The 25,914-nt window shown below is 30.4% G+C and overlaps 3 protein-coding genes across 3 annotated transcripts; 1 reads left to right on the forward strand and 2 right to left on the reverse strand.

Annotated features, from left to right (window-relative positions):
- The first annotated feature begins 509 nt into the window (after positions 1 to 509).
- Positions 510 to 1,191, forward strand: LOC137837983 (non-specific lipid-transfer protein 2). Its single transcript, XM_068647173.2, has one exon. It carries the CDS (start codon positions 607 to 609, stop codon positions 883 to 885), a length of 279 nt encoding a protein of 92 aa, XP_068503274.1. The 5' UTR covers positions 510 to 606; the 3' UTR covers positions 886 to 1,191.
- A 2,982-nt stretch (positions 1,192 to 4,173) lies between these two features.
- HIK (ATP binding microtubule motor family protein) lies at positions 4,174 to 9,421 on the reverse strand. Its single transcript, XM_068647174.2, has 15 exons — positions 9,213 to 9,421; positions 8,432 to 8,669; positions 8,203 to 8,289; positions 8,008 to 8,108; positions 7,720 to 7,836; positions 7,468 to 7,549; positions 7,315 to 7,382; positions 7,138 to 7,197; positions 6,934 to 7,058; positions 6,620 to 6,818; positions 6,422 to 6,532; positions 6,245 to 6,337; positions 5,212 to 6,162; positions 4,796 to 5,127; positions 4,174 to 4,671 (listed from the first exon to the last, which is right to left on the reverse strand). Exons 2-15 carry the CDS (start codon positions 8,664 to 8,666, stop codon positions 4,344 to 4,346), a joined length of 2,889 nt encoding a protein of 962 aa, XP_068503275.2. The 5' UTR covers positions 8,667 to 8,669; positions 9,213 to 9,421; the 3' UTR covers positions 4,174 to 4,343.
- Positions 9,422 to 14,746: 5,325 nt separating this feature from the next.
- LOC137837985 (uncharacterized) lies at positions 14,747 to 18,979 on the reverse strand. The gene is made up of 6 exons (XM_068647175.2): positions 18,073 to 18,979; positions 17,372 to 17,586; positions 16,840 to 17,128; positions 16,674 to 16,759; positions 16,502 to 16,593; positions 14,747 to 15,633 (listed from the first exon to the last, which is right to left on the reverse strand). The coding sequence occupies exons 1-6, from the start codon at positions 18,370 to 18,372 to the stop codon at positions 15,386 to 15,388; spliced, it is 1,230 nt and encodes a 409-aa protein (XP_068503276.2). The 5' UTR covers positions 18,373 to 18,979; the 3' UTR covers positions 14,747 to 15,385.
- Between the last annotated feature and the right edge of the window lie 6,935 nt (positions 18,980 to 25,914).

Genomic DNA, 25,914 nt, shown 5'->3' on the forward strand with positions numbered 1-25,914 from the left:
AATTGCACTTCAAATGACTTTGGCTATAGTTTCAGTCTGATCTGTTGCAATCGGTTTGACAACCAAGTTCCACCGAAAGGTACTAAAATATTCATTATAACATGCAGAATTTCAACTCTTAACTATATGACCAAACCATCTAAAATATAAAATAGCCATATAATCTTGACTTTGAACAATAAGAAGAAGAAAAATTATAACATCAATAAAGTACAAAAACACTTGTGCAGATTACATCCAGAGTACTCAGTTTGGTTAAATATTTAAAAAGTGATTTGTAACATTTTACATAAATATTTGTTGTTACCTGAAATCATTAAGCAGTAATTTGGGTGCTGATAAATCTCTGGACTCAAGTAATTTTACCTTTAATAGTGGACCAAAGTTTAAAGTGATGAGATAAGGGACAAACCTAACTCTACTCTCCCTTAGTCCTATAATTTGATCCCACCTTCCCATGCTTTATTTTACTTTAGCTTTTCACTAAGCTCTTAGTATAAATAAGGACTAAACTCAACTGAAAATGCAGCATCACAGAAGCAATTAACATATTCCTCTCATTCTCACTCAAAACACATAACCCTTTTAGTCCTAATTGAGGTGAAAATGAAGGCAGCACACATTGCTTTGTGCACTTTGGTGGTGCTGCTTGTGGCTGAAGTTCAAGTGTCAATGGCAGTGACATGCAGCCCAGTACAGCTGAGTTCATGTGTGAGTGCAATAACCTCTTCAACTCCTCCATCAAACCTATGCTGCTCCAAGATCAAGGAACAGAAACCATGCCTTTGCAAATACCTCAAGAACCCCAATCTGAAGAAGTTTGTGGACTCACCTAATGCAAGGAAAGTTGCTAGCACTTGTGGAACTCCCTTCCCAAGGTGCTGAGTGTTAAATCTGAAGAGGGTTTCTGTGCCTGATTATGCATGATCTTGATCTCAATCCAAGTGTTCTGGCAAGAGACTAGAGAGTGAAAGAAAATATATATATGTGGTAATATCATCATATATGGTGTGGTTTAACGTCTCTTTGTTTTATTGTTAGTAAAAGTACTAGTCCTAATGGATATGTGATGCTTTGGTTTCATGTCATTCCATTTCAGTTCCTTGGTGTGGTCTCATCTTACTAATGTTAGTTGTTGCACAAGACTGTATTTATAATTCAAAGAATGATCTCATTATGTTTCCTTCTTAACTCTCCTTTCTCTTTCTCTCTCTCTCTCTCTCACTCAATTTCTCATTGACAAGCACTTAACATGAATGTAACAAGCCATAGAAACAAATGGAGAAAACAGGTAACAAAAGTGTAATTTGATTGCACCATTGCATTAACTATGATGAGTATCCATGATTGTGGAAATGCCATAAGATCAAACATCCTATGTATCGAGTATTTATACACTTTTGTCTCATTTTCTTGTATTATTTTCTGTTCATCTGAGTTGGGAAACAAAGTATGTGTATATATGGTAAATGTTCCATTAGAAAAAATCTCAATCATATATTAAACATCGATAATCAAGGTTCATCATTTACGTAAGTGAAAACAATTTTGGTTTATATAGCCACTACCATAACACACGCATATATAATAATACTGAAGTAAGAATGGAGGTGAAATAAACTAGAAAAACATTTTAGTAATTTAAAACAAAGATAGACATGGACAAAATATGTATATACTTGTTGTTCTTATATGATGGGCTGAGACCGTAGAGTTGAACGATTTGAACAATTGATCTCATATTCTTTGGTCGGCTTCTCTTCTTCCGATCTCCTTTCCTAGTATTCGGGTTTCGACTCTCAATTGGAAATGCACAAGATTCTTCAATGTTCAAACGTCAACGAAGACAACAAAATGTTGTAATAAATAATGTACTTTTGTTTTGTTTGTTGTGTCTATTTATATGGATGTGATGAGCCTCTTCTTAAGTTGGACCATAATTATATATTAATTATCCTTTTTATCTTGACGCATTTCGCACATGTCCGTCAGTCGACATCTGATACCAAGATCTTAGGATTGTTCGGTCCCGACCATTTGTCGTTATACTTGATTTATAAATTCAAATATTTTTTATATTCATATTAACTAATTCCAATATTCCCTATTATTGAAATGAGTTTAAACTATATTCATGAATAAAATTTGATTTGTTAAGATGATATTGGAGGGATTTAACTTCCTAAAATAAAAAAACTCATGTCAGTTTTCAACTATTTTGTGAAAATTTCTTAATGCAACCCTCTATATTTGTATAATAACCAATATTTATTTTCTTCCAAAAAAAAGGGAAACTTAGAACACAAACATCCCAAAGATTCTTCTAATCAAGTCACAAAAAATAGGTTGAATTATAATTTTGGTTCCCCTTTAAATTCTTTATCAATAATTTAGTCCCCTGTTATTGCTTCCACAATTTGACTCCATATTTTTGAAAATCCATAATTTTGATCCAATATTCAATTTTTCATACCTTTAGTGCTTTTACTTTTACATTTTAATTTATTAAATTTTTTTATGACACCTTAAAGTTATGTTAGGCACAATTACACAAACTAAAAGAAATAAAACATGCAAAATTAAAAATTAAACTAAAACTATGAAAATTTTAACATTTGGAAATTAAAATCACGGATTAAGAATTGAAAGAGATCAAATTACAATTTAATCAACAAATAACTTAGTTATTGGACTTTGAGAAAAAAAAAAACTATTTTTCTTTTTATCGGTAAACATTTTAACAGCTAAAAACTAAGGTTGAAGGAAACTTCTTCTAAGACTCCACGATTTCATTAGTTCATCACTAACTTATTTTAAAATGTAGATTCCAAAATATAAAAAAAAATCAGAAAATTCATTTTAGAATAAATTAAAAGTAGCCTGAGAAATATATCGGGTGTAAGAAGTTGGGCTTTAGGCAGCAGTATTGGGCCGAATCTTGGTCGGTAATACTGGTTTCAGTCTCTGAATCAAGGCAATTGCTTCCTGCACCCGATCAATTGTGACTGGCACCCGACACACTTTTAAAAATCCTAAAATGCCCTTGTCTTCTTTATTTACGGATAAAAATATCCGGAATTGTTAGTTGCTTACGGATAAAAATATCCGGAACTGATCGTTGCTTATGGATAAAAATATCCGGAAGCCACAGTTGTGCCTACGGATAAAAATATCCGGAAGCCAACCACAGTTGTGCCTACGGATAAAAATATCCGGACCCAACTATATTCCGGATAAAAATATCCGTAAGTCAAAACAAACTTACGGATAAAAATATCCGGACCCCAAACTCCCTTATGGATAAAAATATCCGCACCTCTCAAAAGTCACTTGCGGATAAAAATATCCGCAACTCTCACTCACTTATGGATAAAAATATCCGGAAGCATGACGTACCTTCGAATCTGGTGCTCTGCCTACGATAATGGAGGTCACGGTGGGTGCAGAAGAATGGAGAAGAACGTCGCTCACGATGGTTGGACAACAAGCTTGCTCACGGTGGCTGCACAACACGGTGGCTTACGGTGGCTGCGGCAGGCACAATGGAATGGAAGAAGAGAAGAATAGGGTTGGTGCAGGTGATTGGGTGCATATCACAATTATATTTTTCAGAATTTCATTAAGGGTATATTCGTCTTTTACTATTAAGTGATTGGGTGCCAGTTAGAATGTGTTGGGTGCAGGAAGAATGTGCCCTGAATCAATCATATCCTAGATGTTTCTTCCTGTACCCCTACCAGGAAGTTGGTCATTTCATTTTGTAAACAAAATGTGTTTAATACAGAAGATAAAAAAACTATTCCAAACATAAAATGTTTTCAAAATATACTTTTTCATTTTATAAATTTCAGATTTACTCATTCCAGAAATCAAAAGAATATATTCTAGAATGAATTTTTTGTCTTCCAATTATCTATTCTAAAAACATCTTTTTGCTTAAAGAACACCACAAAATAATTCAAAACTGTCGAGTTATTTGGATATTTTGAAGAATGTAGATGTAAATCCATAATTCATAAAGTATTTTTCGGAAATATTTCAAAAAAGTGTAATCCGAAAATCATTTTTAAAAGAGTTTTTTCCAGTGATGGGATGCAGGAGGAAGAAACACCCTCATACCCTGTCTCTTTCTTTCAGCGTTTGTCAGCAGGTGCAAAAGGGTGCAATTTCATACATGTAATACAAACTGCTTCTTTTATATGATGGGGATCCAATGAATTGTATCAGTTTATTGGAAAAGATAACATAGTCCAAAACAATAATTTTGAATTGAGAAAAGCGCCAAAATCAATTAGCATTTACAAGATTTGTAATCGTACCGTAATATACAAACATAAAATGTATCACAAATTAAGCAAGTTTGTAATGGGATTCCACCCCATTAACCATGGCCTTTTGTCAGATGGAAGCACGAAGTTGAGCTCAAACATTTCCTTTGACATGTTACCTCCTGTTCGAAAACCCACAAGCCTTGCAACTATTTCAGCACTCTCCTCTACATGGATTTGATCATGAGGATCAGTCCAAAGCTTGCAGATAAATTGCATCCTCTTCTGCTTCCCATCAAGAGGGACATCCCATTTCATATATAACGCTTCCAGCTCCTCCAACGACAAACGTGATGACAGTCTCTTAGACAGAAACTCCCTTTCTCGTTTCAAAGCTCTCATACTGCATATAATATAAAAATATACATTAGTACAAGTGTTTGTATATAAAGACAGCATTAACTACTGCATGTTGTAAAATGTATATTCCAAGATAAAACTATAATTTATGAGTAACTGATGAGAACCTTGATGACAATGAGATAGCAGTATGTTCATCCCCAGCATGAGGTGCTGCTGAGCTTACATTCCCAAGTTCTGCTAGTTGTTGTTGCAGCCATGTCAAACGCCTTAGTTCTACTTCCATGTATATTTGGTCAGCTGGGTCTCCCTTGAATAACAAATAAAACTGGGTCCTATGGATGATGGAGACATAACATAGATCCCATAATTCAAGGATCAGCTGTCGTTGCTCTTTAAATGCTATCTGCCACGGGATCTGGGGCTCCTCTGGTTCACCCGGGTACTCTTCGTTGTCTATGTTGTGACCATTTGCTTCGTTTGCTTCAAGTTCAAGCACCTATAGATATCCAAATAAAAGAACATGAGTCTAAAGCAATTGGAAATTCATTAAAATGAAAAATGTGCAATACATTAAATATACCTGGCAAACAAGTAACTGCTTTTGGTACTGCAGCTTGGCCACACGCTCTTTCAATTCTGTCACATATGCTCTTATACTTCTTACATTCTCCTCTGCGGCATTCTGAAACATTTTCTGCATTTTCTTCACGTTAACTGAACTAGAGCGTCGATAAACGGGAGTATTTTCCTTCGATGAAACATCTCCAGCTTCTTCACTCTTTGTTGGAGTCTCCTTCTCAGACTCAGGCATGGTATCAGTTGAAATAATATCATCATTCTCGGGAGCTTTATTTTCAATATCAGTTTCCAAAACTTGCTGTGTAGTAGATAATGGTGAGCAGGGAGATCTTAGGAAATTTTGGCGATTGGCAGCATTGCTTGAAGACAAAGGAAGCAACTTTTTCCTCCTGTGTTCCTTTTTATGCTTAGGGGAGGCTTCATTAGGTGATTGTTGAAAGTTGTTAGGGAGAGACATCACCAACTTGTCTATGGACCTTTGAACATTTTCAAGCTGCTGTTCAAGATTTGCAATGGTGCTGCCTTGTGAATGAAGTCGGGTAATCTCCTCCTTGAGATTAGCACTGACACTCTTGTTGATAGAAACCATGCTTCCAACTTCAACCTCCTTGGGTGTTGTTGACCTGACATAACGCATTTCCCTTATTTCTGCCTGCAATTTTGCAATTGTCTCAGCTGCATCTTGGTTACCTAATCTATGACATGCCACTTCCTTTTGTAATACTTCCAAAGCTCTATTAGCTTCTTCACCTAGCTGCTCTTGGAGATGCTCAAGCTTGCGAATTTCATGCACAAGGGTAAAAGGAGCAGTAGATGACTGCCTCAAGGACTGTCTTAATGTTGATCTTCTTACGCTATCACATCCTCGCTCTGGTTTTAGAGATGATAGTGCACCGGTGAATGAGAGGCACTTCTTGACTGGCAGATGTGGTGATTCAACTGGGTTGGACACCTGAAGTGCAAAAAGATCTTAAAGTCAGTTGAAATGAATCATGACAAAGATAAAGAGGTAGAGAAAAGAGAAAAAAAAAGACCTTTGGGTCATCCTGAAGCTTTCTGCGTAATTCATCCACCTGAGTTTGTGCAAGATCTCTCTGGCGTTTCAGCTCTTCAATTTCCATTTCCATCTGGAAAAAATCGGGTAACAATATTCAGTACATGGTATGATACTTGTTCCTCCTAATGATCAGTTTTCATTTTCCTATTTTTACCTGTTGAATTTTCCAGTCCTTTTCTTTAGAAGGATCAGGAGTGCGCAACACTGCCTCCAGCCTAGCAACTTCCTTTTGTAAATGTTTAACAAGTTGCTTGTCTGATACAACCTGTTGATAGAAAACTGTCAAATTTGTTTCTTCTAATTTGGAAAACCAAAAAATGATTATCAGGTATAACTGTGAACAGATAGTTACCATGTTAACTTGGGCGTTATTTGTTACTTCCTTTGCCCGGGTAGCAAACAACAGAGTGTTTCGTGATTGCTCTACATGGGTTAGTGCAGGACTTAAAGTACAAACAATGGCCGTGCGTGCATTCCCACCAAGGGAATGTTGCAATATACGTGTGAGTTTTGAATCCCTATAAGGTATATGCCCACTTCTTTTTCCAACACTGCATATGATGATACGGAAGCCAGTAGTTAGAAGAAAGTGAAACTAGTACTACTAGATAATATTGTCCATTCTAACAACCCAATTAACTTTCTGTAAACAACATCGATCCTGACCTGAGCTTCCTGATAACAGTTGTGAGAGTCATCAAGCTAAGGTTAATATGGCAGCCTTCTTTCAGCCTAGTGCCATCTGCATGTGTCTGTGCAGCCCTCTCACTTCCAGCTAGATCAACAAAGTTCTGCAATCATAGACATGAGTTATTCAACAAAAACTAATTAATGCAATTAAAAGTAGACAAGTGGAAAACATCAAATTACCAAGGTTGCGACAAAAGATTTCACACAATCTGTATTTTCACGAAGAGTACTTTGAATTGTCTGCAATATACACCAAAAGGAAGAAAAATAAGATGATATTCATATTAATTACGAGAGAAAAAGCAAAATAAGATGTTCTTCTGAATTTCAACAAATAGTTGTACTACTGTCACTGACCAGTCTTATAATCTGGTGAGACCGCGAGCTGTTATCATTTAGAGCAGTTTCGCCAACCTGCCTTTGAGCTGCCAATTAAAAGAACTTCAATAAACTAAATTGTTTTAGCACGGAATAGGTATATATCATCATACAAGCATTAGAGTTCCCTACCTTCACAAATGGAGATCAAATGTCTCAAATGCTTGTCATCTTTTACCGTTTCTTCCACTAGTTTCTCAACCATAGTACCTTTCTACATTACATGAAGAATATATCGTTAAAAAGGAAAGAAAGGAAAAGCATGCTACTGAACTGCTATCTCATTAGAAATTATAAATTAAATTACAAATTCATAACCTGGAAGCAACCAAATTATGGGCTTCTTGATGTCAGAGAAAACCTTTAAATTGGAATCTATCTTACCTCAGGATCATCCAGAAGCTTCAAATTGCGACCAGATTCTGAATTTAACAAGTCCCTTACATTCTCATTGTATATCTCTAGTCCAGATATTTTTATAGTGAAATCCCTTTGAGGGGACTGTAATGATGCCAATTGAAACATGTTAGTCTAGCAATTCAACAAACTTCAAAATATTTTACTGCATGTATTAAACTAAAATAAGACAAAATATTATCTTCATCGCAATAAGAATTCAATTCTGCAACTGAAAAGAATGTGAATTACAATGAAGCTTTGAAAAAAACTTACATTCAGGATATGCTCGTAGATATCATTGACAGCCCTCTCTGTTATGCCTCTCATTGTGTATGTTTTTCCACTGCTAGTTTGTCCATAAGCAAAAACTGTAGCTGCAACATATAAGATGCAATGGTTTATGTAATTCATTCTCGATCCAATAATGGAGGTTTAGACAGAAAGATACAAATATCTGGAATGCAGTACCGTTAATGCCAGTTAATGAAGATAATGCGACATTCTTTACTCCTTCATATACTGCCTCAGTTTCTGAAGTAGGACCAAAAACTTTATCTGCAAGGTAAAAAACGGTAAAAAAAACTATGTCAACAAATGTTATAAAAGTTTTTAAGACATTAAATTAAAAAATGGATAAAAGAAACTGTGAACTGATAACCAATCATAGCAAAACAAGGTGAACAATTTCATTTGGTACCAAAAGTAAAAGACATCGGTTGAGCAGCACGTTCGTGTGGTGGTTTATACACAATAGTATAATCATTGATGCAGTCCCATGCCACCTGATCTTTAACCAATTGCTCCCTTTTGTTCAAAGGTCTTAACCTTACTGTGACCACAATCTTCTCCTCCTTAACTCTTGACCCTCCTGGAGTTGATACCGGCGTCCTATCTATCTTCGAAGCTGGTGTTCCAGGCGTTTTCAAAGTCATCTTCTGCAAACAAACAAAAAATCATAGTGAGAAAATCATCAACAACAAAAAATAGGAAATAGAAAGTTCATAAGTAACATTTAGGGTTAGTTCATTAAGTTCTTCAGAAAAATCCTGTTTCTGAGAATGTTGGACATTGAATTGATGGTAGATTAAACAAAATATCTTCCAATGTGACTCGATTCGTGCTCAAACAGATATCAAATAAAAGAGTTTCAACTAAAGAACAATCCTTAAAGATTTTAACAAAAATAAAATGAGACGAAGTTGTATTGTTGGAGATCCCATGGATTCACTATGGAATTTAGTTTTAATATAACAAACACATAAAAGGCAAAGATTACCTTACATATTTAAATTTTATTACACCAAGCACTAGTTTTAAGAATTAAACAGAAGAAAAGTGTAAAACAGGAAAGTGAGTGAGTAAACAAAGAAGAACATTAATAACAGAGTCAAAATCCTCAAATGGGAAACGCAAAATCAACTCATCAAAGAGTTCAAAAGAAATGGTGAAATTAAAAGGAAATGAAAGCATAAACTCACATCAACCCTAGTTGAGTAATTTCTTCAACTCAGATTCAGAAGAAGGAAGAAGAACGAAGCTGTAAAGAATCAGGTTCAAGTGGAAGAGCAATGGCTGTGCGTGGCAACTGTGATGATTCAAATGAATGAAAGCGCATTGGTGTGTGTGCGTGAGGCCACCATTTCATTTGAATTTGGGACCTCTTCCAACGGCTAGTTTTCTTTCTTTTTCTCTATCTTCATTTTATTTAATTAAATAATGTCTAATAGAATATAGTTTTAATTAATGGTTATTAATTAAATCAGGGGTTATTCCAACGTTTTCATTAGCCAGATAATAATCATTGACGAACACTCACGCAGTGGAACCTGTTTAGAATCGTAACGTTTTGTGTTTTGTTTGCTACTGATTTTTTTTTTCTTTCTTCTGCTTTTATCAAATTTAAATTTTTTTATCTCAAGAAAAGTCAAAAAGAAGAAAGGTTTTTTTTTTTTCTTTTCATTTGGAGAAATTTATCCTTAAAATAATAATTTTAGTCTTGTTTACTACAAGTATGTTGGGTAAGTGTTTATAAACTTTTATTTACTGATTTTAAAGAGATAATTTTGATTAAAATTAAATTCAAGTAAAGTGGTGCATGCATAGAAACTCATATTTTTAATACAAAGTTTTGAAATACAATCTTTAACTTGATGCAAGAGATTCATTGTTCTACTTTTAGCCAAACTTACTTTTAAAGATTATTACAAATAATCAAACACTTTAAGAAATTCAACATTAATTGTGGTTTTGACATGGTCATTTTCAAACATGATGTACTACCCTTTGGAATGTTTTTGAAAATATTGATGAATGGATAAATTTATATTTTCTATTTTATAAAAAAATTATCTGAATTATTTATATTATTTCTTAAAAAATTATAAATTTATATAAATTATTTATTATAAATATTTTTATTTATTATATTTTTAATTTATAAAACAAATTTATTATAAATTTTAAAATTTTAATTCTTTTTTAAATTTACCTTATAAATTTATAATTTTATATAATTTAATAAATAATTATGAAATTTATATATCTAATTTTATTATTATTATATAATTAAAAATTATATAAATTATAACTAGAAATCTTGTAAAATTTACGATATAATGTTATAAAATTTAGTGTATAATTAAGTAGTTTATACATAATTGTAATTATATATATATATATATAATAAATTATGACTATATTTTACAAGAAGGGTCTCTATGTATCTTTAAGATTGAATAAGACAATAATTTTCTTATTATATTGAACAAAGTTATACTATTATGGCCTCATTAAAATTTTAATTAAAAATAATAAAGACTTTACATAAGAAAATGCAAGAAAGGGTATATAAACATAATAAAAAAAAGTATAAGTAATCTTAAAAAAATATTTTTTTATTAGTTTTGTTTTATTTGAAAAAAAAAAATCTTTCACTACACAATTTTGTATTCTTTTTCTCTCTTTTAACTATTCAACTCATCATCTCTTTTAATTGTTCAACTTCTTTAATATCTATTAAATTCATTTAAATTTTTTAGGTATTGTTTCTTTTAACATTTGAAGAAATGATAGAGTTGTAATTTTCATAAAAATTGAATTGAATTATGTGTAATTATTTTCTCTCTTCTATAATTACTTTGCATTTATAGGACTATATTTGGTATATGTCTTAAAATCTAAACAATTATAATTTTTGTATACATGACATTTAATAAAAGTAAATGTTGTCATCACAAATTTGATATCCACCATTAATATATATAAATTTCTATTTCAAAGGATGAAAAAAAAAAGATCAAACTTCTTAGGACATGAGAAATTCTTATGAGTTTTTTAAATATTTTTGTGATTGTCACATCTATGGTGATTTCCCATAATATCACATCATCTGAGGAAGAGGTTATACTTCAATGATAAATAATTTTAAAAACTTAGAAAAACTTATGTTTTTATTTTTATTTTAAATAATTTTTAGTTAAAATTTTGTTGGTTTTAATTTTCATTATAAAGAAATTGGATGTGGAAAATATTATTTATTCAATTTCTTTAAGATTTAGTTTATTTAAATTTAGAAATCATCCCTAAGGTAAAAGTACTCTTATTTTAAACTTGAAATAAGAATGTAATTTTTAGAAGAAAAAAAAATATTTCTAGATTTAAGTTAAATAATATTTTATTTTAACTAGTGACAACTACTATTATTTTAATTTTAAATTAAATTATAAAATCATTGTTATTATTAGTATACTATTATCTTCAAATTCAAAATAAATCTAGCCTTATTATAATGGTATTGTCGTTAAAATATTCTTTGATATAATTACACTATTTATCTTCAAATTAAATACTAATTTTGTATTTTTGTATTAATTTGATTTATCGGAATAAATTAAGATGTGATTTTGTTTACATAATAAATTAATTGCATATTTATATATATCTCATAAATTTGAACGAATTAAAATGTTAGACTTATACTAAGTTTTACTAAAAGTTTATATTTCAGAAAAAAAAAGTTTTTAATTAACTTACCTTAAGTCAAAATTAATTTTATGAAGTCAATCTTATTCCAAATCAAGTTAATACATTAACAATTCGAATTACCCTGCACCAAAAGTTTCTAACTTTATCACCTTAGTTAGAAAACAGAGGTTCTACTTCCAAACATTTTGGGTGTTGACATTTGTTTGGTAACAAAATTAAAAGTAAATAATGTTCTTACTTAAAAACTATAAATTTTAAGAAAGAAAATCTCAAAAAGTTTTATAATTTATACATTAAAAAACATACTGCATTTAGAAAACATTGAAAAAGAGGGGGAAAATGTTTAAATTCACTATTCTACCATTTATTATTAGTATCATTTATTGGCCGATTTTCTCTGCACTCAAACAATTTGAACTGGCACCGGATCATGTTTGTGAAAATACCAAATTATCCTTAATGAAATTTGTAAAAATACCAAAATGTTCTTAATAAAATTGAAATTAGGTTAAGAGAGAGATCTGCACCCAATCACTACACCCCTTCATTTTCGCGCAGCAGTCGCCACTGCCATCTTCGTTTTCGCACTTAACGTAACATCGTCTTGCCATTGTTTCGTTCGCATTTCTCCTCTGAGGCAATAGAATCTTCACTCGTTGCGAATAGTTTTAGGTGGAAGTACTTTTTGACTTCCGCAAAACCACATCTGGGACACAGTTAACTATTGTGGATATGTAAATAAGGAATTCAAAACCCAATTCTGGATATGTATATCCGGAATACAAAACCCATACTAATATCCATAATCTGGGAGCTTCAACTGCAAATTTTAATTGCTTATGGATGTTTATATTCAGAGTGTTTAACAATGACTTCTAGACGCTTACATCCGTAAGGTTAAAATCAAGCTTCCGGATATCAATATTTGTGACCACCTCAACTCGAACAAAATTCGAAAAACAAGCTTAAATGTCTTCTTACCTCACAACAATGTCAACCGGTGGACTTTACAGTGCAAATGACTCGTCCACCACCACACTAAAACCACCTCCTCTACAGCTCAACCCACCACCAAACAAGAAAACACCGTTTTTCAAAATAAAGAAGACAAAAGCATAATGAGATTTTAAAAAGTTCGTCGGGTGCAGGAAGCATTTGATTGGGTGCAGGAAGTAATTGCCCCATTTATTATTAGTACGATTCGTCATTGACCCATCAAAATTATACGGGCTTAAGTTAGTAACACAACTTGTCATAGAATGGACTAGCAGGCTAATAGACAAGCCTGCTACTTTTCAATTTTCTTTTTTTTAAATTTTTTTAGATCCATTTATGTTGTTCTAGTTATTGATATTACTTTCTAGACAATAAAAATACAAAGAACAATAAAATTAAATCAAACTTTAATATCATAATAAAAAAAAGTTTAACGTCTAACAAAATAAAGTAATAAATATCAACAATATTTCAATTAATCAAATGATGTATAAAGAAATCAATGTAAATAAAGTTATGCATAAAACATTGACCACCACCAATCTTAATTCCAAAAGCATGAAATTCATCTTTAAAAGTAAGGATGACAAAGCGGGACAGACAGCTTATTCCAACCCGCTAGCACGCTTAGGCCTGCCCCGCAACTCGCATGGGCCAAGTGCTAGGTGGGGCGGGTTGACTCGCATCACTCGCATAACTTAAAAATCTAGAATATTTTTTTTGCATCCCATATTTTCTTCATGCAGCCTCATATTTCACATTTCGAAATTTTTACTCACATCTTATTACGCATGTGTTGTGAGAATAATATTGTGAGATCATTTACTTAATGCATCTAAATAAAACAAATTTCAAAATAATATTACCATCTCTATTTAAAAGTGTCAAAATTTCAAAATTGGGTTAACCCACCCTGTCCTACCTAAATGATGATGGGTTGGGGGACCGGCCCGCATGACGTGACCCACTTTGCCATACATACTATGGGGTTATTCATACCTAAAAACTCCTTTTTTTTTTTAAGAGAGGTGTACGAAGAAATATCTATAATGAAGTCTAACATACCTAAAGGATATGAAGTTTAGTAATTCATGGTTAAGACAAGTTCAAGAGGAGACAAGATTCAAGGCACAAGAAGAGCAGAAAAACAAAACAAAGAGTTATAAGAGACAGTGATTAAATCATACTTTAATAGACAGGAGTGGCGGAGGAAGAAGATGTAGTGGCATTTTCAAAGAGGCAGAGAGAAAAATGAATAATTGCATAAGAGGATTGTAGGTATGCTACCTACCCAAGTATTAATCTCTCCATTTATAACTCAAGACTCCCAAGATGTTTACTGTCAAAATATTTTGTGTATTCGCTGAGATACTGACATAATCTATTCACATCACTACAACACTTAATACCTCATCAGAAATTAGTAACTACTGCCATTATTAACTAAAATGACCTCAATATCAATATCAAGACTTTTACCACTTCATAAAAACTTAAACCAAAGTAATAACGTCAAGAATAAAGAAATTAAGACAAAACAAGAGAAATGAAGAACAATAGAACCTTGACCAAGACAAAGCATAGTAGAATCCTAACGACACACACAGAAGAACTATAAATAAAAATAAATACACCCCAAAGACAACTAATCGAATGTTCTAGTGCAGATCCAACACTATTGGTTGGAACAAAAGTCTATTAAAAATTGACACATGCTATCAAGTTAAATTTTATTGGCAAGAAAGAAAGGCCAATCATTTATGATTTTGCAGCATCACCATCAATTTGCATTATGCATTGAGTTTCCCAACACATATCTTTAAATTCATAAATGTGAAAACTGAACAATATTTCATTGGGTGGGACCATTGGTGCTCCAATGAGCCTATTCACACAGTCAATATTTCATCGGGTAACATCTTATTTCCTAATAATATTTTTAGCAAATCTTTGAGGGAAAAAATAACTATTTCTCCCAATTAGTCCTAAGCAAACATGACACTGCCAAGGCCACAATTCATACTCGTCCAAATAATATAACGTTGATAGAGCTAATTATTACCATCTCAAGATCACAACACTTTTTTTTAAACCCAAGTAACAAGGTGTTCACCAGAAACACTGACTTGGATCCAAAATTGTACCTTGTCTACAGAAATTACATATTTCATCAATTCTTTTCTAAATCACAACATACCATAACAACCAGTATATATTTAAGAGTAAAAGCTCAATCATTATTTTAGCTGAAAAGTTTGGGATCATCTAGCTTAATCCCCACACATATTCCTCCCCTGCAAACCTGTTTTGTTTCCTGTTGAGCTTTTTCTCCCCTTCCATAAGAATTTTACACTTATGTGACAGTTTTTCTCCACACAAAAACTCTTTTCTTTCTTTTTCATTTTCACTTTATCCATCTCTTCTTTCTTTTCTTTTTCTTTAGTTTTTTTCACTTTAGCAATCTCTTTTTCACTCTTCACTTGAGACCAGCTCATCTTTTGTGCTGCTTAAGCATGTGTAACAGGAATCCACATTAGAAGTGCCAACGGCATCAGTCTCTATTGATGGATGGACCATACCAAGTTTGAATTGAGCAATGAACACAGTAATTTAAGGCTAACAGCTTTAGGATTTAGCCATCAGAAGGTAATGACATGTCATCTCATTTGGTTCACCTGTGGTATGTGCCATGTGATTTGAAGAACTGATAATCTGGGTGATTCACTTGAAGCTGCCGTAACCAGTTATCTGCATCCTGCAAGAGAGAATTTGCTAGTTGACTCTCTCTAACTCCATTTTGTGTCCATATAGACCCCTTTAACTTGTAGGAAGCCATTGCAAAAGTTGGTAAAGAAATCTTTGGTACACCATCCATGTCATTTGGATAAACCAAAATTGGACCCTGGGTACCTCCATTTCCTGCAAAATTAATCAAAAGAAAGTTTGAAAATATTAATGAACATTGATTGTAAAGTTATAAAACTGTAATCGCCTTTACTTTTTTTGCAATAAAGCATTACTTGCATGAAAAAGGTTGATAAAATCAATCACCGAGTGAAGTAATCTATTACTAGAATCATTTTCAAAGTGTCATGCTTCTGACAAATTGTTCCTTATCAAAGATGAAAGATGAGGAAATGCACTAATGCAGAACAATTGCAGTACATAGATTCATAACTACAACTGTGAAATACTTTCAGAAAACCATCATTACCCTCAACTATAATGTAGCAATGACATTTCAGGGATTCTGTTTGGTTTAGAGAAACTGGATTAAAAAAAGTTATGGACAAAAACCATTCTGTTTCACTCACATACATTTCAACCAAATCCCATCGGGCCCCTACTGCTTATTTGATTCCTTGTATGCTTAATGTGTTTGCCTTAATATATATGACTTTTGATTATTACTTATGAATTAGCCTTTAATTTTGAAATCTTTAGCATTTATAATCTACACCTAAAGCTTTAGACTGGCTGCTATGTGCCAGTGTCTGGGATTGAGAAACTATGTAGGTGCCTATTTCATATTTGATTACCTAAAAAAGAATATACTGTTTTCATAATTTTAACTTCTTGAGATATTGTAAACAGGTAAAGAGAAAATCAGTTTAAAATGAATGAGTACATCTAATAATAATGAGCCCAAATGATTGGTGAGTCTTGACATTAAAATGCATGAGCAAGTCTAACAAAAACTAACAAGCACCTTTGATAGCAGCATTATGATAAGTAAGAACAACAATGCCACTGCAGATCAAACATAAGGTTAAAGTTCCATGATTACCTGTCAAGGGTGTATGCAGTGTATGGTATGTAAGAAAGCAGGCATCTAAATCTTTTAACGTTGGACCAGTGGGGATTCGATATATAGGATACCTGAAAGATGCCATAAAAAATGGTATTATAGCACAAAATGCAGCAATAGTTACTAAAGCAAAAAATCAAAGTATTCTCACCATGCTACAGACATCCAACTAACTGGCAATAAATCACAACTTCTCAGTGACTTGAGGCTAGGATGGTGCCTTGCAAGATCAAGTATCTGTCCAAATATAAAAACATATAATATGGACTGTTTACATGAACAGCAAAAAAGCCACATTAATTGAAAGCAGCACTAACCTTGTCAGTCAATGGTTCACGGCTATAAGGAGGATCGTGATCAAAATACTCAAAAAGAAGATCTTGAGGATTCCCAGTTTCACTATCATCGCTAGAAAATCCCTCTTGCATTCTACTGTGCTTATCATGAACAGATAGCCGGCTCAGTTGAATAGAAGGATCACCTTTATAATATTGACCATTTCCTTGCGCTGTAAAAATTTCAGTCCTTTTTCCAAATTCACTGTCACTGCTTCCATCACTGCTTGAATCTCTGTAGTATTCACCATCACTGTCTTCACTGGAGTACCTGATGCCAAATGAAAATGAGACACGGTTACATACTAAAGCGCAGTAGTGCATTCTTCAGAGAAACATACAATAACACATGAAGCAATGGATTAGCATACTTTTAAATTTGCAACACTAATTCACATATACAGAACCACATTGACAACATACAGGAATCAGTGGCCAGAAATAAAGAAGGAGAATAAAGAAAGGATACAAGTTTAAGAAGTTTCTAATAATTGAGATGAAAAATTGTTAATACCTTCGCTTAGTATTTGACTTCTTATCTGATCGACCATATAGCTGAATAGCTGACAAATAAGGAACATAATACTGAACAACAGACTGTCTTTGATCAAGTACCAGAGGGACTCCTGCTCCATATGCACTCCACTCCTTAAACGACTCCCAGAGATCATCTAGGATAAAGTAAGATTGATACTCCACATCACAAGTCTTCCAACCTCTCATTGTTGTCTACACCCACAACATAACAAAAGCAAGTCCAGAGTAAGTAAGCTGAGTGAAAAAAGAGTGAAATTCATCAACTGTTAGTCAGATACGAACTGAAAAACAGACCAAAACACAAGTGTTTGTTTAGGTGTTAACGTAGAAACATCCAAGATTACAATATGATATATCAGCGAACATTATACTGTTCACAATTTAGTTCATTCTGACAAATTGATTCTTGGTTCAAAATTGATTATTTGAAGCAACTTTTGCATTCGAGAAAGAAATCCATACTGAGTTTTACTACTAACTTGCTTAAGAATAAAAACACTCAAACATAAATCACTTTACTTCAAACTCAATTTTGACCAAAACCGATTTTGCAAATTCACACCAAGTGGAGATTTTGTACTCTCCAAGTCCAGCAAAGTAAAAACCATCATTCAGAAGATTGCTCAACTGCATAATTGCATAAAGGAAAAGATGCAAAATGGACAAGATGAGATCAACCTTAGCAAAATACTGAGCTGGGACTAAAGGAGTTGTGGACTCCAGAAACCTATCAATGTTGTTAGCAGGCTCTACAGAAGAGCAAGAAGATGGTTTGCTCAACAAGTATGAAGACTCATCGGGATTCCCATTCTCAGAAGCAATAAGTTCCCTCTCTGAAACTGAATCAGCACCCTCACTTTCACCACCTTTCTCTCTCTGAACCGGTTTACGCTGATTCTGGTTCTTCCTTGCCTTCACCGGAATGTAAAATCGATCATCACCACGAACACCTCCAAATTGCAAAGCCGTCCCCAACATTTTCCACCACTTTCAACAAAGTAACTCCCCAGAGAAAATGAAGAAAAATATGATATTTTTAAGAAAAGAAGAAGACAGCCAGACCCAGATTGAAAAAAAAACTAGTCTTTTTTAGTTTTCAAATGAAGTACGAAATAAAAAAAAGCAAAATTCAGAAGAGGGTCATGTACTCTGAGCTTCTTTCTAGACTCTACACACAGAAAAATAAGATTTTGTGAGTAAACAGAGGATCAATACACGAGAACAGAGATTATTTTGTGGGAGTTTCTCAGCAACCAAACACCAATAAGGAATTAAAAGATAACAGTAGTGAAGGTATGATGATGAGAATCTGAAGATGAGAGAAACCCAGAAGAGAGTTGGCGTGAAGAAAAAGAGGATCAAAGAATGTGGGAAAGGGAAGAGAGGAAGGGTAGCTTGATTGATTGGATGAGAGAAAGTAGAATGAATTTGAAGGAATATATGCGTGAAGTAATGAACAGAGACAGAGAGAGGGGAAGAAAAGTTTCTTCTTGAACCACACTAGAACAGAGAAGAATGGGTGCATAGAAACTGGGTATCACCATAAGTGAGAATATCATGTGCTGAATTTGGTGGGGTTAGGAGCATGATTATTGTGAAAAATACTTATTAATAAAAACACTCTGATAAATTTAGGAGTTAGTTGAGAACTTGGTACATATGATATCCTAGTATGCAACTGTTATTATTTGGTGTCTGGTAACAACTAATATTTTTTTTCCTTCTTTTTTTGTAAATTAGTAATAATTTCTTTTAATTATTTAAAGAAATAGTTTATATGAAAAAAAAAATCAATAATATGAAAAATTTATAAAAATTTATAACATTTTTATTTTATAAAAAAGCAAAATGAAAAACAATATAGTAAATAAGATTAATATTGGTAAAGTCTTTGTGATTTAAAAAAACAAAAAAATGTCAAATCTTTGAGTTTAAATAAAACTATCAAATAGTGTCACTCTCTTTAGTATATCAACAAGGATTGAATGCAATAATAAAATAAATGACATTTATACAATAATTATTGTATTCAAGATGTGATTGATTATAATTACTAAGATTGTGTTTTATTTCTGTGTAAAATTGATTGGTTTTAAAACCAAATTTCACAAAGGACAAATAAAAAGTCTCACTTATTTAATACACCTTGTTGTTATTATACTATATGCTATGTATGTTTTGAAATCTTATTCTCGAAAGAATATTCCTATATGATATGGTATAATGTTGGTTAAATAATTTGATTACATTATATAAAAAGTAAGTATTCGTTTCTTATTCTTTAATATAACACATAATTTAGAAGAATTAAATGATTTATTTATAAGACATTTTATAACAATATATAAAGATAAAAAAGTTTCAAAAGTCATTAATAATGAAAATAAATTTAGTATCTTGGTAATATTATTTTAAAATTTTAATAAAATCAATGAAATTCATTATTTTATTGATGAGTATCGCCACCTAAAGAGTAACATTTTATATTATTTGAATAACATCGTTTGAAATTTATTTTATACTGAAAAATACTTGATTAAATAAATATATATACAATTTAAAATGTGATAAAAATATTTTTTTTTTGACAAATGTATAAGATATTGATTTTCTATTATTTTTCATGCTAAACAGCATTTTAACCTAAAATTATGTGAGAAAAAAAATACCTTGATAAAATAAAGCTTGGGAAAGTGTAAAGTATGTTGAAAAGGTTAATTAATTAGGCTTTTACCAAACCTATAATCGTAAAGAAAAATCACAATCAAGTGAATATACATTTTAAAAGTCATTAAAATCAAATAATAAATTGAGAATATAATCCTAACAAAAATGTTCACATTCATCTAAATATGAAAACACATTAAAAAAAACACTAATTATGAGATATATTGAAAGAATAAAAATATTTTGGAAATAACATTTAATGAAAGAATGGAGTTAGAAAATAATGTTGGGTTGGGTTGGTCAGGGAAAGACAATGAAGTTGACACGTGCAGTGGATGGGTAGGTGGGACACGTGCGAGGTGTAACATATGAAGAAGACACTAAATTACTAACCATCCCATCTCTTCATGCCTGCCACTCACTTTTACAATAAACATCACCATTTGTTTTACCTTCTCACTTATTTCAACCACAATTATTGTAAAATCTCTCTATTTTAAATCATATTGTTTATGACTTTAACAACAAAATTTTGCTGCTAAATGTAAACAAACTATTACTTTACCCATGCAAGGGTTTATTTAAAAAAAATAAGAAGATATTATATTTTTTTTATATAGAAACTCATATTTTAACGATAAGAAAAGACTAGATAAGTTTATTATATCAATTAAATTGTTATCTATAAATAAATCCTGAGTTAACAAGCTTATCAGCACAAACATTCATTTTACAAAAAATGTAAAAATTCCTAAACCTGATTTCTTCCAGTAATTAAAACAAGTGTTTCACTTATTACGAAGCACCCTCAAAGCTTATTCGACTCTACACGAAAATTATTAAATGGAAATTAATTTTAAAGATTAAAATAATTAACTATTATATTGATTAAATTAGAAACTGTTTTATAAACTAAAAAAATTATTCGTATCTAAAGTAGTTTCTATTATTAAAAAAAATTATAAAGTAGTTTCTAAATTGATGTCTAACCATTGACTACCAAGGTTTTTTATACTAATATTTTAGATTTTAAATTAGTCTTCAAAGACAAATTTAGAATATTAAGTAGTTAATAGCTTAAAACATTGGTAGTTGATGGTTAGATACAAATTTAGAAATTATTTTATAATTTTTATTAATAGCATAAACCACTTTATATATCGATAATTTTGCAGTATCTAATTTAGTTGATATAATGACTAATGATTTTAAATCTCTAAATTTAATTTTTATTTAATTATTTTCTTGTAATGCGACCTACCTTAAAGAGATATAGTTATGAATAGAATGTTGACCTGCCTTAAATAAGTCTTGTCGCTTAAGACTAATTAAAAACATTAAGATACAAATATGGACAAATAAGTTTGAACATATATATCTTTCATAATCAAACCAAAATAAATACATATTCTGAAAGAGATTTGTGTACCGTCTAGACCCAAGATCGGATACTTATCGATTTAGACCAAATCGGTTTGTGGTAGGAATGACCCAAACATCTTCCTCAAGAGGACTCATAATGAAGTGAGGGAAACCACATATTACGGTATTACCATTATTAAAATATCACAAAATTATCCTCATTAATATGGATAAATATACTCCCTTAATCAAATTTATACAATATCTTCCATCATACCCACAAATATTTGTGCTATTAAAAGCAAAAATATTACAAAATATTCCAGAATACGTGCACAAATCCTGATTGCATTAAAATTATAGATTTTACAGTAGATTATCCACGATTATATTGTGTAAATTATAGAATAATTTGATTTTGATACATAAAGTTCGATTTTTTTGACATGATACTTTCATTAAGACTAAATACATCTCATTAAAACTTAGAAAAATCAATGTAAAAGGTCTAAACCCATAAATGTTTATAATTAGATAATCACTCAGAGTGAGTAATGCCAACTCATTTTTATACTATACTCACATACACAAAATTGTATGCTCTTGTTGACTTGAGCATCGAGTATCTTCTATAGGTAGAACCTCTTCATTCCTTTGGAGAAGCTTGCGAAGAGTCAATCCAATATTCATCTTAAAATTTAACCAATCTCGTATATAATCTCATATTTGGATGAGAAAAATTTATTTAAGACAAACTCTAAAAAAAAATTAAAATGAAATAATCATTAATTAATGAAATAAATGATAATATGAGAAAAAATTAAGATTTACACCTTAATTTTAGCAAAAAAAAAAAATTATAAACATAAGAGCATACTTGGCTTATAAATAGTGTAAGATCAAGAAAAAACACAACACACTCTAGGAAAAGAGTACATCATATCTCCTTACTAAGAGACATGCACACATATATATATTATAAAGATAATTTTACTATAAATAATATAGTTTACATTAAAGTTAATTTTAAATATAAAATTAAATATGTTTTATGGGCCAAAGGTGATTGCTTGATTGGCCTCGCCAGCTACCAAAATCCTTATCATGTTTTAAAAAGAAGCTAACTAGTGGATAAAATATAATAGTTTATTCTTCAAAATATAATAAATGATTTTGAATTTTTCTTAAAAATACTTATTTTTAATGTTTAATTGCATGTGAAAGAAGATGGGTACCAACTACTAAACACGTAGATTAATTTCATTCTACTTAATGATGTTGAGTTTACATTTTAAAATTATAACTATTAGAAATATTTTAAAAAGTAGAATTTTTTACAAAGTAATTTTATAATACTTGTGTCAGTTTAAGTAATATTGTTTCTTATAAAAAATATGTTTTGCATTAAAAAATGTTACTAAAATGTTGAAATTATATATAGAGTGGAAAAAAAAAATCCTCATCAGAAAAATTGATTGAAACAGGAAAAGTTAATTTTGTCGATTATGAACTGGTCCACATGGTTTCAGCCATGAATGTGATATATCATTGCATACTGTGATTTTCTGAGATTTTCTTCTTTTTTCTTTATGAATTTTCTAAGTTTCTTCTTCATCTTTCTTCATCTTTTTGACAGCTTCCATGGATTTCTAGTATATTTTTAGGATGTTGTAAGCATTCATTGGTGTTGAGTGAAGCTGAAAAAGAAACAAAGTGGACCCTTCATTTCCATATAAACCTAATCTCATTCAATTGCACAATTACTTCTTAAACAACTTGCACATTCATTCCTTCATTTATTACATATATTTATAATTATTCTCATCTCCATTAATGGTAGATTTTATACAATTTTCAAAACAGAATATGCTAATATAGATTCTAAGTTTTAAATAAGATTTCAAATCATAAAAGAAAAATATTTTCAAAATATATATTTTTACTAACAATTAAATAATTTTTTAATAAAATATATGAGTTCTTTTAGAGTGGATTGTTACAAAAATATCTTAAAACTGCCATCATCACACACAGAAACTCAGAAAATGTAAATTAAGACTTTGTATAATTATTTGTAATAGAAATAACTTAGAGCAACGTCGAAAATCATCACTAATGAATATATATTTTCTAATATTTAAACTTTTGATCCTCAATCAATTATAAGTAATTTATTTATTTTATTTAAAATAATGCATTTACGTATTTTACGAGTTTTCATGTCAAATCAATAATTTTCTCTTGAATGAAATAATTTTTTAATTACTTTAAAAATTTAAATTTCTTTAATTAAAAGTATGACAGATAGCATATTTATAAATTTCCATTAAAATAATGCAACATTTATCAAGTTAAATTTTAAGATTTTAAAACTAAAAGTCTTAACTGTTTATATTTCAATATTTAATATTTTTATTATCAATATATTTGTCTAGTAAAAAAGTAAAATTTAAGTTTTATATTTCACTTATATTTTTTAATCCAATGCAATACATCATATAATTACTTTCTTTATACACAACAAACAATTACTATTTCCTTTATAAAAAAACGTAGTTTTTCTACTATGACATTTATAAGATTTAAATCTATGACTGATTTTGTGCAAAATAATTCAATCCTTAGACTAATTCTAAGTCTTTAGAAACACAGTTTGTTTCTTAACATGTTACATACATTTTATTTAAAGAATCTTATATTTTTTTATTTTATTTTAGGGTTTATGGTCAGTATGAAAGAGACTATTCTATTACAGATTTATAAACTAATATATATGATACATTTATTAATTTTTACAACAACTTTACTAAAATTAGTACTTATAATGATTTATAATGAATTGTTAATAGTTTTCATTTAAAATATGTATATAAATAAAGTTCAATAAGCTTAAAACATTAAATAGTGCATTAAATTTGATTTGATCATCTTCAGTTCAAAGCTAAAAAAATCCTGTCATACAATTTCTTAGGAAGAGTAGGTTTTATAAATAATTGTTGTTTAAAATTATTTACATGGTAAAATAGGACATTGATTGAAAAAAATATTTTAAAATATTAATATCTAACATTGTACCTCAAGTCTGATTGTATATTGATGAACACTCAAATACTTTTTTTTATTTAATTATTCTTTATCGATAAAAAAAATTAAATTAATTATAAAATATACAAATAAAATTGTTGGAGATCTCACATCGACTAGAGATTATAACATATCATAGTTTATAAGTGAATACAAATTTTATCTTATAAGTATGTTAAAGTCCATTTCTTAGTTTGTCTTAATTATTGAGGGAAAATTAGATTTAGTATTACTCATATTTTTTCGTGAAGAAATGCGTGTGGTGATAAGTTATGAATAAATATAGTCTACTTATGTATCGTTTTTGTTAACATATAGGTTTTGGTCTAATATCTCCATATTTTTGTATTTTCTTTACTTTTTTTAATATTAATATTTTTTTTCATGTGATGACAGATGATTGTTGTTACTTGAGGTGTCAGCCTAACTCAGATGTCAAGTTACATAATAATGCCTAACATGAAATTTTTTAATAAGAATCAATCACTAAAAAAAACAATCTTAGTATTTGAGTGAATTTTTATGTAAAATGTTAATTTATATATCATTGTAAGATCCAAAAAGATCTATTTAAGCAAGTTATTTAAGATTATAGTCTTAATTGTTGGTGCATTATGTGAGTAAGGCATAGCCCACAAATCTATTTTCATATCATAAAGAAAAGATAAGATATGAGTGAGAAAAGTATAGATGGTATGGTGAATAGAGAGGGATGACAGGCAAATAATGTGTGGCACAGAAGAATTAAAAATTAAAATGGTGGCCCCAAGCATTGTGTCAATGTAGGTTTGTCACAAAAACTGAAGAAAGGACAATGATAGAAAGGAAGGGTTACATTACACATGCTCAAATTGGAATCAGACATGTGACTCTCATCACTCAGATTATCAAATGGTTGGGACCCTTATATATACTCTTTTGCTTTGGTTTAGGGTTGTTAAACTTTAGTGTGTCAATGTCTTGCTAAATATACAATCACAACATTTACAAGCATACCACATAGCATATTCTCAACACATTCATATTGTTGCTAATTGTTAACCCTAAGGATAGGATAGTTTTCACAACTTTATATTTAAATCTTGTTAGCATAGTTATTATTATAGTAATAGATAAAAATGCACTAAAAAGAATTATTAAATAAAAGTTTATTTTAAAAAATAATAATTAGTCACTATATTATTATCTAATTAGATATCTAAGTTTTTAGCTATCAATTATTTTAGATTTTAAAGTTGGTGGCTAAAATTCGGGTAGCTAATTAAATTTTAATTTAAAAATTAGTTTATAAATTTTATTAATAATAAAAATTATTTTAGATACCAATAATTTTTTTAGTATCTAAAATAATATATAATTTAATTAATATAGTTACTAATTATTTTTTTATCTTTAAAATTAGTTTTT

This window comes from Phaseolus vulgaris, chromosome 4 (genome assembly GCF_051622355.1).
Source record: "Phaseolus vulgaris cultivar YP4 chromosome 4, ASM5162235v1, whole genome shotgun sequence".
NCBI classification, from domain to species: domain Eukaryota; kingdom Viridiplantae; phylum Streptophyta; class Magnoliopsida; order Fabales; family Fabaceae; genus Phaseolus; species Phaseolus vulgaris.

What these genes read in the sequence shown, in the direction of transcription:
- LOC137837983 (XM_068647173.2), top strand. Translation starts at nt 607, where the DNA reads ATGAAGGCAGCACACATTGCTTTGTGCACTTTGGTGGTGCTGCTTGTG.
- HIK (XM_068647174.2), bottom strand. Translation starts at nt 8,666, where the DNA reads ATGACTTTGAAAACGCCTGGAACACCAGCTTCGAAGATAGATAGGACG. An exon ending in AGGACTGGAAAATTCAACAG is followed by an intron (nt 6,338 to 6,421) that starts GTAAAAATAGGA and finishes GATTTTTTCCAG; the next exon opens with ATGGAAATGGAAATTGAAGA. An exon ending in AGCTTCAGGATGACCCAAAG is followed by an intron (nt 6,163 to 6,244) that starts GTCTTTTTTTTT and finishes TTTGCACTTCAG; the next exon opens with GTGTCCAACCCAGTTGAATC.
- LOC137837985 (XM_068647175.2), bottom strand. Translation starts at nt 18,372, where the DNA reads ATGTTGGGGACGGCTTTGCAATTTGGAGGTGTTCGTGGTGATGATCGA. An exon ending in CAGCTCAGTATTTTGCTAAG is followed by an intron (nt 17,587 to 18,072) that starts GTTGATCTCATC and finishes TTGTGGGTGTAG; the next exon opens with ACAACAATGAGAGGTTGGAA. An exon ending in GTGAACCATTGACTGACAAG is followed by an intron (nt 16,760 to 16,839) that starts GTTAGTGCTGCT and finishes ATATTTGGACAG; the next exon opens with ATACTTGATCTTGCAAGGCA.